The sequence below is a fragment of the Montipora foliosa genome, chromosome 12 (genome assembly GCF_036669935.1).
Source record: "Montipora foliosa isolate CH-2021 chromosome 12, ASM3666993v2, whole genome shotgun sequence".
NCBI classification, from domain to species: domain Eukaryota; kingdom Metazoa; phylum Cnidaria; class Anthozoa; order Scleractinia; family Acroporidae; genus Montipora; species Montipora foliosa.
The window spans coordinates 23,660,149-23,672,648 of NC_090880.1; the positions used below are offsets into that span (position 1 = coordinate 23,660,149).

Sequence of the window (12,500 nt, forward strand, 5' to 3'; positions counted from 1 at the left end):
GGAACTTCCGACGTTAAATAACGTGTACCTTTACCTTTACCTTGATTTGGGAGGGGGGGGGGGGGGGTACAAATTTCCCATCTATTTTGTCCAAGATTGTAGTCCGATATAGTTGCACCACTGACAGTAAGTCCTCTCATCCCCTAACCACAATGCTAACGACATGCAACCAATTCCACCCCCTCCCTCCCCCCAAAAAAATTATTGTCCAACAGACAGAATTCATAAGACCCGGGTTAAGAAGACGTTTTTTGCCCCTTTTTTCCGAGTTTTAAGCGAGGCAGCGCTGGTCAATCGATTCTGACAGTCTGGTTATTCCTGAAAAAAGGTATTTTCAGTACACCTTCTTTTTCCCTAGTTTTTTCACATAAGCATTTGCCTTTTTCAGTTTCATTGATTTGTTTCTTACCTGACAGTACCTGACAGTACCTGACATCTTATGCACTTAAAAAACACTCAACTCTCCATGGTAATTCCCGTTTTACCTGAAGACGTTTGGCGGTTAGCCAAAAATGAGATACATAAGAAAAAATCTTAACAACTACTTTGTGTTGTATCTCCTTGTTCTTTCTATTGAAGAGCATAGGCTGCGTAAGAACAAAGGGAAAACTGTGATGCAGAGAAATTCGGGAGCGAGGGAATACGCACACGATATTAAAAGCGAGTATTAACCAAATTCAAGTTTGCTTCGTCCTCAGATGGAACTTATCGTTTCTTGCTTACCACGTAATCGTGGTTTCTTCATCTCACGAACGGGAACACCTTTTAACAACACCAGCATTGCGTAAAATAGTTTATTACCGTTATTCATCTGGATAACATTCCGACTAATTAAGTTTAACGTATAGGTCACTTTAAACAGGTCAATCGTTACAAAACCTTGACTTATGCTAAACTTAAACCTCATTAGGCCTAAAATCAATGAGTTTTGGTTTGCTTCATTATAGGTTAAAAAATTGACCTGAAACGAGTGACCAGTGAAATGTGACCTGTGTCCTTATCCCCTAATTAAGCCTGCCCTATAAAGGACTTTCGTTTCCGGTTAACTACAGTAATCAGAAGGCTTTCGAAAGAGTAGCGGTAGGATTTCACACAATCAGTCTTTTTAAGGCAAATTTTAAGGTTCATTTGAAACATTCTGTCGAAGAACTGAAATTCGAATTTAATATCGCACTGCGAGAGTGTGGACAGTATGGTGAAGATGGTGCGCTTCATATTGAGTGACCTTCGCCTCAACATTTTTCTCCCTGGCTTTGTTTTTCAAGATGAGCTGACGACATATAGTTCCTCAGAAAATGGCGTAATGGATACTCCCAATCGTCGGTTTTTATCGTTTATTTTCGCCTGTCTCTGTGTGATGAAACTATTACCGACAAGCTGAGAACGTCAATTGTTTTGTTGCGTGACGCTCAAGTCTAACATTGTCACCAACAACTCCTGCGTCTTAGCATTTATAATTTGAATCGTTACTGGGCCTAGTATTCGCCAGACAAAACTTCATCGCAAAGACCTCAGCTTTACTAGCCAAAAGAATGTCTGGGAAGGAAACGAGCTTCCGACAAGAGTCCTTCGCAATTATGTTCTGCTCGGCGAGTGATCTTTCACCCTTTTAAGCAGGCGAACGGAGTTTGCGTTCAAACGAAAAGTTCCAATTCAAAAGGTATGAAGGGCTCTCGCCGCAATTTTCGCGTTACGCAAATTCGTAAAAAATCCGGAGAAAAATCAACTAAGTTGTTCGTTTTAGCAGGAAAACGAAATACGACTGCCACATTTCGGGGGAGAGAGAACGCCCGCCGGAAATACTTAAGTGTTCGCAAGCTATCACAGAGCAATGAAAGACAAACACCATATAAGGTCAAGAGTCTTCGTGATCGAAGCTCACATTTGCAGTTGCCACAATGTAAACAATTCCAGAACAGTGTGAACGTTAGTGATTCCTTCACCAAGGTGAGCTCCGCTGTTGTTTATCAGAGTTATAGAAATAGCTTGTAGCTTAAATAACCCTCCAACGTTACATCGAACGCCTTTATCATCATACTTGTTTTGTGCTGTCTTATGCTCCGTGAAGACAACAGATAATATGTGATCGGCTTACTTTCTACATTAGGCCGGCGAGTAGCTAATTATGATTTTGAACAAAACTTAACCTTGTTCATTGCAGTATGTCTGATTATCCCTTTTTAAGTAAGTGAATGCAAGTTTTGGGTACGTCGCTTCGCGTCAAAAATACTTGGATTTCTCGTGCCTTTGAAGTCCCATTATTGACGCCTTCATTTTTTAGGCAAAATCGTGTGCAAAACCTATATTAAGTGACTCAATTCTTAAGGGATTCAAACTTCAATATAGACCAATTCGGCTAACTCAATGTTGAACCCAATTCAGATCTCTCGGGGTTAAGGTTCTTCTTGTGTTACATTCTCATTCAAATGATATGGGAATACTTGGAAAAAACGTTTTATTCCGAAAGGATTTTGAATTGGGTACAACATTGAGTTAGCCGAATTGGTCTGTCTCTATTCCACGTTTATTTCGTGTAGAAGATTTATTTTAGTGGCATGCATAATCGTATTGGTTTTTTTTTTTAAAGCTTAATGTCATTGTTGTTCTTGCAGCTCATCCACCACGTTTATGCACTTGAGTATCATGTTTACGCTATTGACATTTCAACCGAGCCACTGGCAATTGTTTGGTATCCCGATGACGGCGCTACTAGCCAAGTCGTTTGTTTTTTTCGATCTGCGATATCAAAAGTGGGTAGACATGGATATGATAATAAGTTGATCCTTCATTTTTATGTGATCAAGATAAACTGTGTTAAGTGTTTATCGTGTTTCGCAATTCATTAACTAATTTCTATACCTTCGGGCTTATAGCTGATTATTCGACCCTATCAACGAAAGTAGTTCCATATCACTATATGCATTATATTACCAATTTTACAAATATTAGGCCGTCCGACTGACTCATATTTTGAGCTGCCAAAAAAACGTAGGAGGAAGGTAATGACGTAGTGCGTAGTAATACTTTTTTAAAAAACTTTTAATCAGATTTAACGTGACATTATTCCACGTGAGAGACTTTCTGTCTGCGTGGGAGGAAAGTGTGTTAACACCAACCCCTTCGCGCGATTGCACAACACATATGCATGAACTGAGATAACCAAATATGGTCAAATATGACTTAAAACGATAATCTAGTTAATGATAAATATTACACCTAATGCTAAAATTACGTTAAAATGGCCAAAGCTGATTCAAATCCTAAGTTAAAAGAATAAAACTAATACCTAATAAACTTCTCTTTCCAGAACCACGTTTCGATTCAACGTTTCAATCAACCAGCCAATGAAAATGTTCCTTTAACCTCACGTGATCATCGAAACGAGACAACTTGAATGTAACGCTGCTCAGTGTAACACCCGTAAAATAACTTGTTATTTTCTGTGAGAACATTTGTAGAAATGGCGTTGCGAGACAAGTTGTACGAAAAATTGCACAGTGTAACAGCGCCTTAAATACTCAGAAACGCTGTTTTCAGAGTCTCTGAAACCCAAGAATCAGTTTCCCAGGCAAGGCTGAAGTTCACTCAAATTATCAGTGAAAATCTGGGTCTTTTCTAGACCTCAGGCCTTCACTTTGCAATCTCCTCCTTTCTTGCTCGCTTTCGTCACGAAAACCCCACCCGAAACCCCAACTTCATATATTTATACACGTACGACAATAAATTTTACAAGTTAAGCGATACTTTTTTTTTAGATGGGGCTACATTCCAATACTACGTAATTAACAAAAAGAAGTTCATAAACTCTGAAGGTAGATAATAGACACTGCACTAAGGAATATTAGAAAAGAAAGAGGTTTCATGACAGTTGCCATCAACAGAATAGTGTCTGTTGGATTTTCACTGTGTTACTTAAAAATAGGATAACAGTGTCCCTTCAAGTAAAGCCTTATTCCCTAAAGCGGGTCTTTTTTGACTTCCTTTTTTTTCTTCTGTTAGAATGTTATTGCTTGCCTTGGCCTTGATATGGGCTGATGGGACCACGTTTGTCTCTGCTAGCAACAAAACCAGCTGTGACCGCATGTACATGCGAAACAATCGATCCTGTGTGCAGGATATTATGGAGTCCAATGTCTTCAGCTCAATGTATTGTGGCCTCACAGTTCCATATGACAGTTGCTATCAAATGTGTCAGGATAGCAAGTGTGATACCATTGAGTGCCGCTCATTGGTCAGATGTGCCCAGAATTGTTTCGAAAGCCGTGGTTGTGGGTCGATGACGTGCAACTCCAAGGCGTGCGATCAACATTGTAGCACTCCCGTTTGCGATGGCATGAAGTGTGTCCAAGACGTAGAGAGTTGTGAGCAAGTAACTGCCAGATCGATGGTGTGTGAAGCAAGCGCTTGTAAACAGACTTGTGGACATAGTTATGAGTCCCACGAATGCCGAATGTTTTGTCCTGCTAGGGCGGGAACTTGCAGTCAGTTTGGTGAGAAATCAAGCAATGCCACTATGGTTTGTGAAAGAGATATGTGCAACCAGCGATGTGGAATCGAAGGACGATGTAACATGACTTGTACGTCCCCTGTTCCCAGGCCAGGTATTTGCGAGCAAGAGTGTTCTTCGGGCACTTGCGAAAATATGGTCTGCGTTGCTTCGAACTGCACTCAAAAGTGTTTCCATGGAGACTGCAACATGGTTTGTTCCCGGGGATCTAAGACCTGCACCCAGACAGCAAACACTGATCGAATAAATAGCAAGGTCGATATGGAATGTCATTCAGAGATTTGTGGCCAAAATTGCAGCAACGGGACTTGCAACATGACCTGCTCAGCGGCCGTAAAACATTGCTATCAAACTTGTGAAAATGGGAGTACGTGCATCCACAAGTGCGATGCTGAACATTGCGTGATCACAAATTGTTCCATCGAAGAAGCATGCTTCGAGCAAGTCTATTCTAGAAGCACGACAACTACCAGCCCCACCACGACAAGAAAGAGTACCAGTGCCACTGTTCGCACAACTGTCGGTCACCCCAGTGCTTCTGCCCCGCCAAAAATAAGGTTGTCACTTTTGAAAGTTTTCGTCTTCTTCGCCTTTTCATTTTGTCTCTAAAATCATCAAAGGCCCACTGTCACAACCTGATTGCTAGGCCCCTCTCTCCATGGTGAGGGAAAAAGAGACCCTTTCAGCTTTTTTAACAGTTTTTCTGTTTTTCGATCTAAACTGAAATAAACCTTTAACTCAAAGTTTTCGTTCGACAAACCTATTTTAATGATTGTATGAATTCTTAATTTTAAGGTAAATAACAAAAGATTAGTAGTTGCCCTAGAAGGTCTGGTTTCATGAAAGCAATCAATCTACAAATAATTAAGATTGAAATTCAGTGAAAGGCTATGACACAAATATTTTCCTGGTCGCGTGGTTTAATTCCTGGGTCAACAAGTTTACATTTAATCAACCAAGTCTGTCCCTCAATAGACCACTTTCGATATATTAAAATTCAGTTTGGCAGTGTGGCCTAGGGAACACAAACAAAGAAAACTCAATGAACATGTTTCTTTATTTCTTTTGTTTGTGTCCTCTAAGCCTCACTATCGAGCTGAATTTTAATATATCGAAAGTGGTCTATTGAGGGATTCTTCTTAATTGTCAATAGAGCGTTTTTACTCACCTGACCATCAGCCATATTGGATTACTGAAACAAAATAAACTATTTGCATAAAACTAGTAACAGTTTTCACTTCATCTGCCCCCGCCTAAGATAATACGGATGGCAGTTGAGGTTTTTCCAGTTAATAAGTACTGCACATTGTGATGTCTTCATATTATTTTGCGTGTAGTTAGGTAGGTAAATGAAAGTAGAAGATGCAAGGAAAGGATGGGCAACAAAAAACAGCATTTATTTTTAATTTCCATCAACGTTTATTTCATACATTCAGTGACTCTAAGCAACATTTCGTCAACTTTTTTATCCATGTGGGGTCTTTCCATGGTACCTTGAAATACCATAAAATAGGAACAAAACTCGCTTATTATATTCGGATCGCTGATTATTATTATCTGTGAATAACTGTTGTAAAAATGATCAAAGATTGTTTGAAAATGTTGATTCTGAGACTATGCTTTTGCTTTCTGAGGTTTCATCCAAGTCTGCCGCCCGTGATTCTGATTTCATTTGTGTCTGGCAAATCGTCGCCCCTGTTTATGATTTGTGCCTGACCCAGGCAATATGATTTTCTATCAGATACTGTAATCTTTGATTTTCAAAGTAAAAGGAATCGCTGTTAATATTCGAAAATTACTCACCTTCAATCGCAATGCTGAACCTTTGCTATCGTTGTGACTTTTTCTGCGTCGTGACTCAAGTTGCCCAGAACACCTCGCGAACTCGGTGAACAATACCGATACCATCTTGCACGCCCTGTTAAGCAATACTGATACCACCTTGCGCGCTCGGGTGAGCAAATCAAGATTGCTTTGCCCTATACAATATCTACCAATTTACATATTAATTTACATTTTTCCCCTTTTTATGTGGGGGCCTCGGGTTTTCGCCCAGATTCTCAGTATTAGACTGGAACTACAATTGTAGCTTGCAAGACCTCTTGCAATGGAGGCAAATGCGGGGGAATATATTAAAAAGTATTTGCATTTGAAAGATTCCCCTGCATTAGCCTCCGTTGCAAGCTACAGTAGTTCCAGTCCAATACTGAGAATACAAATATGGTCTATTCCCGGAGGATTAGTTTCAAATTGGTACACCATCATGGCCGCCATTCCGGTAAGACTTGTTGTTTTGGACACAGAAAGCTTGATAGGGATCTGTCATGGAAAATGACCTTTTGTTTTTTTGAAAACCAAACCCCAATGACTGGACTCTAATCTAAACACTCGAACCTGAAAACATTTGATTATTAACCCCTTCACTTAACCACTAGACTACCAAAGAGCACTAACTGCGATAACGTCATTTTTGTTAAATGTCAATAATTTTCTTCTTCCAAATGCCGCTGCAAACGTGTATTAACAGCCAGTAAAAAGCAAGCTTACACAGTGAAAAATGTCGGTTAACCTTACCAAACTTCAAGAGAAAGCTAACCATCTTAAAATCAAACCTTAGATCATTATTCAGCAATGATTTTATATATATACTAATTACTTTTGGTCAATAATCGGCTCACTTACCCGTCAATTGATCTTTAGTGTTTAAGTGGATGGATCTAATGAAATTAGCCCCCCCATAGCACGCAGCTCTTTACAACCTCTAATTTCATTGGATCCGGCTTTAGGACGCAGCTCTATTGCTTTTAGATTTAAGGTCCATTGTTTCTTTTGCATCGTGCTTTGTACGTGTCTATTGTTGTCTGAACCAATCCCGAGAGCCGTTGTAATAGCTGCGTACTGACCCCAAATTTGAGGTTTTATGGAGGACGTCAGCACTTGGAGGTAAATTTTCACTTTCTCCTCTAAATTAAGCGTAACTCGAATCGCTTTCATTCTTGAGGGACTGTCACACCATTGTTATGTTAAAACGCTTGAAATAGTCACGAAGTGATTACAATAACGCGAATTTATGTGTTTAGACATAGTTAATAGAGTGGACTGGTTTGGAAGCTCGGCAAACATGAAAGGAGCAAACAAAGATACCAAGATTTGGGTTGGAAAGTCCATGACCGTGCACAATCTTTTGTTTTGCGCTCATACACTATGCATGAATTACGTAACCAACACGTTTCTATTGTCCAGTTCCTCAGTACGGAGTAAACAACTATTGTGTTTTGTGCACGGTCAAGGCCAAAAAAAAGAACAAAAACCTACAACAAAGAAATTTGTCGGGTTTCATAACCATTTCCCTCTATTAACTATGGTTTAGATGACGTACTCGTTGCCCGCGTTTCCGTCGTCGTTGCTAAAGCTCCCTGATGTTGAAGTAGGGGGACAAACGGCTTCAGCACATCATCAACAACTCACGGGAGGCTTTGTATTCAGTCCCAGGCTGCAGCCGCGGTTGTTACTGTGCATACGGACATGGATACGTCATTGAGAGAGACCGATTAGTGCGCAAGCGCATACCCAACAATGTTGAAAGAGAGGGGCAAAGGGCTTCAACTTCATTCAACATTCGTGAAAACAAAAGAAATGTTGAATGGTTGTTGAAGAAAAGTTTAAACGCTCTTAAACTCGTTCAACATCGACTCAACTTCGATTCAACATGTTTCAACACGGTTGAAAGAAGGGAGGGGACGGTTTCAACATCGCTGTTCAACCAAAATCGAACGGTTGTTGAAGCAAATGTTCAAGCCTTTTGCCCGAGCTTTAAATTGTTTAAATCATCTGAGTTTTCGGAAAGATAGCCTCTCAGTTTCTAATAGCATTTTATTGCTATTAGATGATGATTTATTCAACAATAAGTGTTGCTACCGTTGCTGAAGGTTCCAATTAAAGCTCCAGCTGTGGACAAGGTACGTTTTCCCAAGCCATTTAAAATTGACCTTTAAGGAAATACGGTATCAAAATGGCAAGGGAAACTTACCTTGTCCACAGCTGGAGCAGTAATTGGAACCTTCAGCAACGGTAAACTTACAGTGGAAACAAAACATGGTTCTCGTTCGTTGAGGTAGAAGAAAAAGCTAGTGACTTAAGCCATTGACCCCTAAGAGTGAAACTTAATAAATTTTGCTCTGTCCAACGCCTGCCGAATTTTTTAGGTGTGAATGGGTTAATTTGACTCAGACAAAATCAATGTCGCCATTAATGGTGCAAGTGTGGAAAAAACTTCGCAGGTAGCGGCCTCATGAATGACAAATATTCTTTGACGTCTTGCACCGCTGGCTGGAGGTGACTGAAGACGCCTAGCGTGGTCGACAATTTTGAATTTTGATGCGAGTGATTTGTAATTATTTGCTGTGGGTGATTTAATTTTAAATTTTCTGTGAGTGATTTGTAATTTGCTGTGGATGATTTGAATTTGCTGTGAGTAATTTGTAATTTGCTGTAAGTGAATTGTAATTTGCTGTGAGTGATTTGAATTTGCTGTGAGCATTTGGTTTTGATGTGACAGTTGTGGGCCACCGTAGATGGTTGACTCCAGGTCTTCATTGGGAATTTGGACTCGCGAGAGAGCTGAGGTTGTAATCAAGTAAGTACCTTGCGTCATTTTAGAAAATGAACCGAAATTATTTATCACAGTTTTCACCTTGACTTTCATAATGGTCTGGTGAAATCTCTTGCTAGGCCTATCGCTCATATTATAAGCCGATTTTCGGCATGACGCGCTGACATGACAGCGAAAACAAAAGCACTATAAGGGAAAACATGAGCCTCGATAAATGAGCCCGTTAATTGAACGGGAAAAATATGGAAGGGGCTTTGAGTTCACGTGCAGCTTCTGTCGCAAACGTAAAGTGGGCGGGTATTCTGCAATCGCTGCGAAGCTCGACTCCCGAATCCTCTAAGTTGAATTTGCATCGCAAAAGAAGTTCAATGATGCGTTCGGAAAGTAATGCCACAAAATAAAACGACGTCTCGTCGTCTGACTATGGTGGACACTGAAAAACGCAGACTGCAGACTGTGCAGACCGTCTGTAAACTGAAAATTCGGTTAGCCTGAATTAGGCCTAAATAACATTCGGTTAGCCTAATTAGGCCTAAATGGCATTCAGGTTAGCCTGTTTACGATTAGCTCTCAATGACAGTGAGGGTAACGCCATATTTTACTCCTGGTCTGCACGGTCTGCACAGTCTGTAGTCTGTGTTTTGGGGTGACCGGACTGTGCAAAGTTTGGCTTGCGACGTATTAAAAACAAAAAGGTGAATGTTTTCGGATTTTTCACGTCGCATAGCCCTGCCATTTAAACTAAAAATACAAATTAACATTTAAAACGACCAAAAACACTTCAAGCGTAATAATTTATCCCGCCGACAAGCAGTCTTAAACACTCCCTTGCGAAACATTTGTGAATGGCTTTTCAACTGTCTTGCAGCTTTTAACTGCATGAACCTAAAGCGCCGGGTACAATGATTTTGTCAACATTTGGAGTAGTAGTTTGCTTAAAAGATAAAATCATTTTAGATATACAGGAACGAAAATACGCATTGCGCTTGTTTCAACACTGAAGATGCAAAAATTTGATGCGACAAGCCGACTTAATTTTACTTTCCGTATGAAAATGATGCAGTTTTAAATCAATGAAATCTCCAATTAAACCCCCCAAAAATCCCGAAAACAATCTTAATACCTCTTGAAACTGGACGAACCTTCAGTTCCTAATGCGTTGCGAAACAAATTAAACTTCAGTAGGGAGGAGATGAAAGGTCACAGCACCACAAAAGGACAACATCACGAACAGTGAGCAGCGGCGATAGCAAACGTTTCCTGGATTTAATTCGGGTCTGCTGAATATCTTACCGCTCTAATCAAATGCAAGATAACTTGCACAAGAAACATCGCGGCGAACTAGCTATCGTAGTTCACCGTCATCTGAACTGAACATTCGCGGAATGTAGAAAGTGTATAAAAAAATACGTACTACATCAAGAGAGAGTCTTTCCGCCGCAACACGTGCCGCTTTGCTGAAAGATTTTTTAGTTTCGCCGCAAAAAACGCTCCATAACGTACCCAAATTTTGATCGATAATTATTTAGAAGTTTTATAATGACCGAGAATCTGTTTCACGGTAGCTACTCCTAGCCAATTACGTACAAGTCAAAAATGCATATGCCGTGCATGTTTAATGTATCAAGGACGTGACGCCAGTTCTCTTCAATTACTTTGAAAGAAATTGCAGAAACAAAACCCAGAGCCGCATAACCTTTATAAATCTGCGACGTTCGGGACACTTTAGTCAACAATCACGCATTGTTTACTTTCTCTCTGTCGCCTTTTTACATACTAAAAACACAATTCAAAGGGGCGAAAATGAATAACAAAGATCAAACGCGTTGAAAAGAAACTAGTTTTGCAAACGCGTTGGTCTTATTTTCAAGCGCGTTGACTCTTCGTTCTCAACGCGTTGTCAACACGTTTGATGGTTCGCTTATCTTTGAGCGGTACTTAGTAAGATTTGGCAACACATTATAAAGTTTGGTATGTCAACTATGTTCAAAGAAAAGAGCGCTTTTAAAGCAATTATTTCAATATGCAGAAGAGTTAGCCCATCCAGGTATATTTCTAGGTAAAAAAAATGCGATAATGACAAAAGAATCACTCCTGTTCATTTTAGTAATATGCAAGTCTGAATTGACACGATCTGACCACAGATGTGCCATGTGTGTGGAAATATATTCTTTAAAACTAAGAAATTGCAGATGAAAATTTTGCTTGGAAAGGCAAAGATTGCTCTGCGTAGGTGTCATATAAATAAAAGATCAATAACTGCTGGACAATTAAAGCAACAAGGTGCTAGAGAAAAATTAATCCACCATGATTAGGGTTTTAACTTCTTGAGGGTATTGAGAGGTTCACCTCCTTATTTTGAAAAAGCTAATAAGGACATTTTTGCAATGATTAGGCATCTTGGTTTTGCAGTTTCTCCTCAGCAGAAACACAGTGGATTCATCTTTTAAGAATACTAGGCCAACTTGTTGACGACAAACAATACACTGATATTGAACGGGAAAGTTTAGATAAGGAGGAAAAGTGTAGATTAATTCAAAGTGATCCAGTCACGTGTGCCAGATAATTAGCTACCAAATTATTCAGTTTATAAGAAAATTTCTGTGCAGTAATGTAGCACCTTTAGGTAAATTTTCTGACTGGTTTTATAGAGTTGAATATCACAAAAGAGGCTCAACTCATATTCATATGTTCATATGACTTGACAATGCTCCAACGTATGGTTTTGTCAGTGACAAAGAAGTCATACAATTTATCAGTGAAGTAATCACTTGTCAGTGTAGCGTATGTAGATCAACCAGAGACACGTCTTAACAACACAACAGTTTTAATGCTTCATTTAAAATGGCGTCCCTTTTCGCTCAGCACATGTTCACTTCCAAATAATGAAATACCAAATATGGACATACACTACAGCCAGAAACCCAGTCACAACCCTGAATTGCTAAAACTTGTCAACAAGCAAGTACATAGACACTCTCACACTTGCAAAAAGAAGTCCAAGACAGAATGTCGATTTAATTATCAGCAGCCACCTACGTGTATGAAGGCAAGTAGATCAATTGGGACAATAATGAATGAAAACAGCTCAAAGAAACTTAGAAAACCATAGAAAAAAGCAATTGAATGATATGAAAGAAGGAGAAGACGTCACGTCTGACCACCTGCTTGTCAATTTGAATCTATCGGAAGAAGCATGCTTACTAGCTATAAGATCAAGCCTCACTCCTCTAACTATTTTTAAAACGGCAGCCAAATGAATTAAGAGTCAACAATTATAATGCTCCTTGTTTTATTGCTTGGAGGGCTAACATGGACATTCAATTTGTCCTTGATGTTTATGCATGTGCTACAGTTCATTGTCTCTTACATCTCAAAAAC

The 12,500-nt window shown here is 39.6% G+C and overlaps 2 protein-coding genes across 4 annotated transcripts in view; both read left to right on the top strand.

Annotated features, from left to right (window-relative positions):
* The first annotated feature begins 1,333 nt into the window (after nucleotides 1-1,333).
* On the top strand, nucleotides 1,334-6,289 carry LOC137979053 (keratin-associated protein 10-4-like). 2 transcript variants are annotated; one of them, XM_068826218.1, is made up of 4 exons: nucleotides 1,350-1,660; nucleotides 1,745-1,947; nucleotides 2,613-2,750; nucleotides 4,000-6,273. In XM_068826218.1, the coding sequence occupies exons 3-4, from the start codon at nucleotides 2,629-2,631 to the stop codon at nucleotides 5,114-5,116; spliced, it is 1,239 nt and encodes a 412-aa protein (XP_068682319.1). In that variant the 5' UTR covers nucleotides 1,350-1,660; nucleotides 1,745-1,947; nucleotides 2,613-2,628; the 3' UTR covers nucleotides 5,117-6,273. The 2 variants fall into 2 exon arrangements, with proteins under 2 accessions (XP_068682320.1, XP_068682319.1); XM_068826219.1 differs by having other exon boundaries at nucleotides 1,334-1,947; nucleotides 4,000-6,289.
* A 2,589-nt stretch (nucleotides 6,290-8,878) lies between these two features.
* LOC137979171 (keratin-associated protein 5-8-like) overlaps nucleotides 8,879-12,500 on the top strand; it is a 10,137-nt gene continuing 6,515 nt past the window's right edge. The window contains exons 1-2 of one of the 2 annotated variants that reach the window (XM_068826369.1): nucleotides 8,879-8,977; nucleotides 9,066-9,143. The gene's annotated coding sequence lies outside the window, so the exon portion shown is untranslated. The remainder of the gene's footprint in view (nucleotides 8,978-9,065; nucleotides 9,144-12,500) is intronic. The other variant, XM_068826370.1, reaches the window with a different exon arrangement.

Bases quoted from the DNA above. Each gene is read 5' to 3' on its own strand.
- LOC137979053 (XM_068826219.1), top strand. From the start codon at position 2,629: ATGCACTTGAGTATCATGTTTACGCTATTGACATTTCAACCGAGCCAC. The intron at 2,751-3,999 runs GTGGGTAGACAT...TTCTTCTGTTAG, and splicing joins TTCGATCTGCGATATCAAAA to AATGTTATTGCTTGCCTTGG.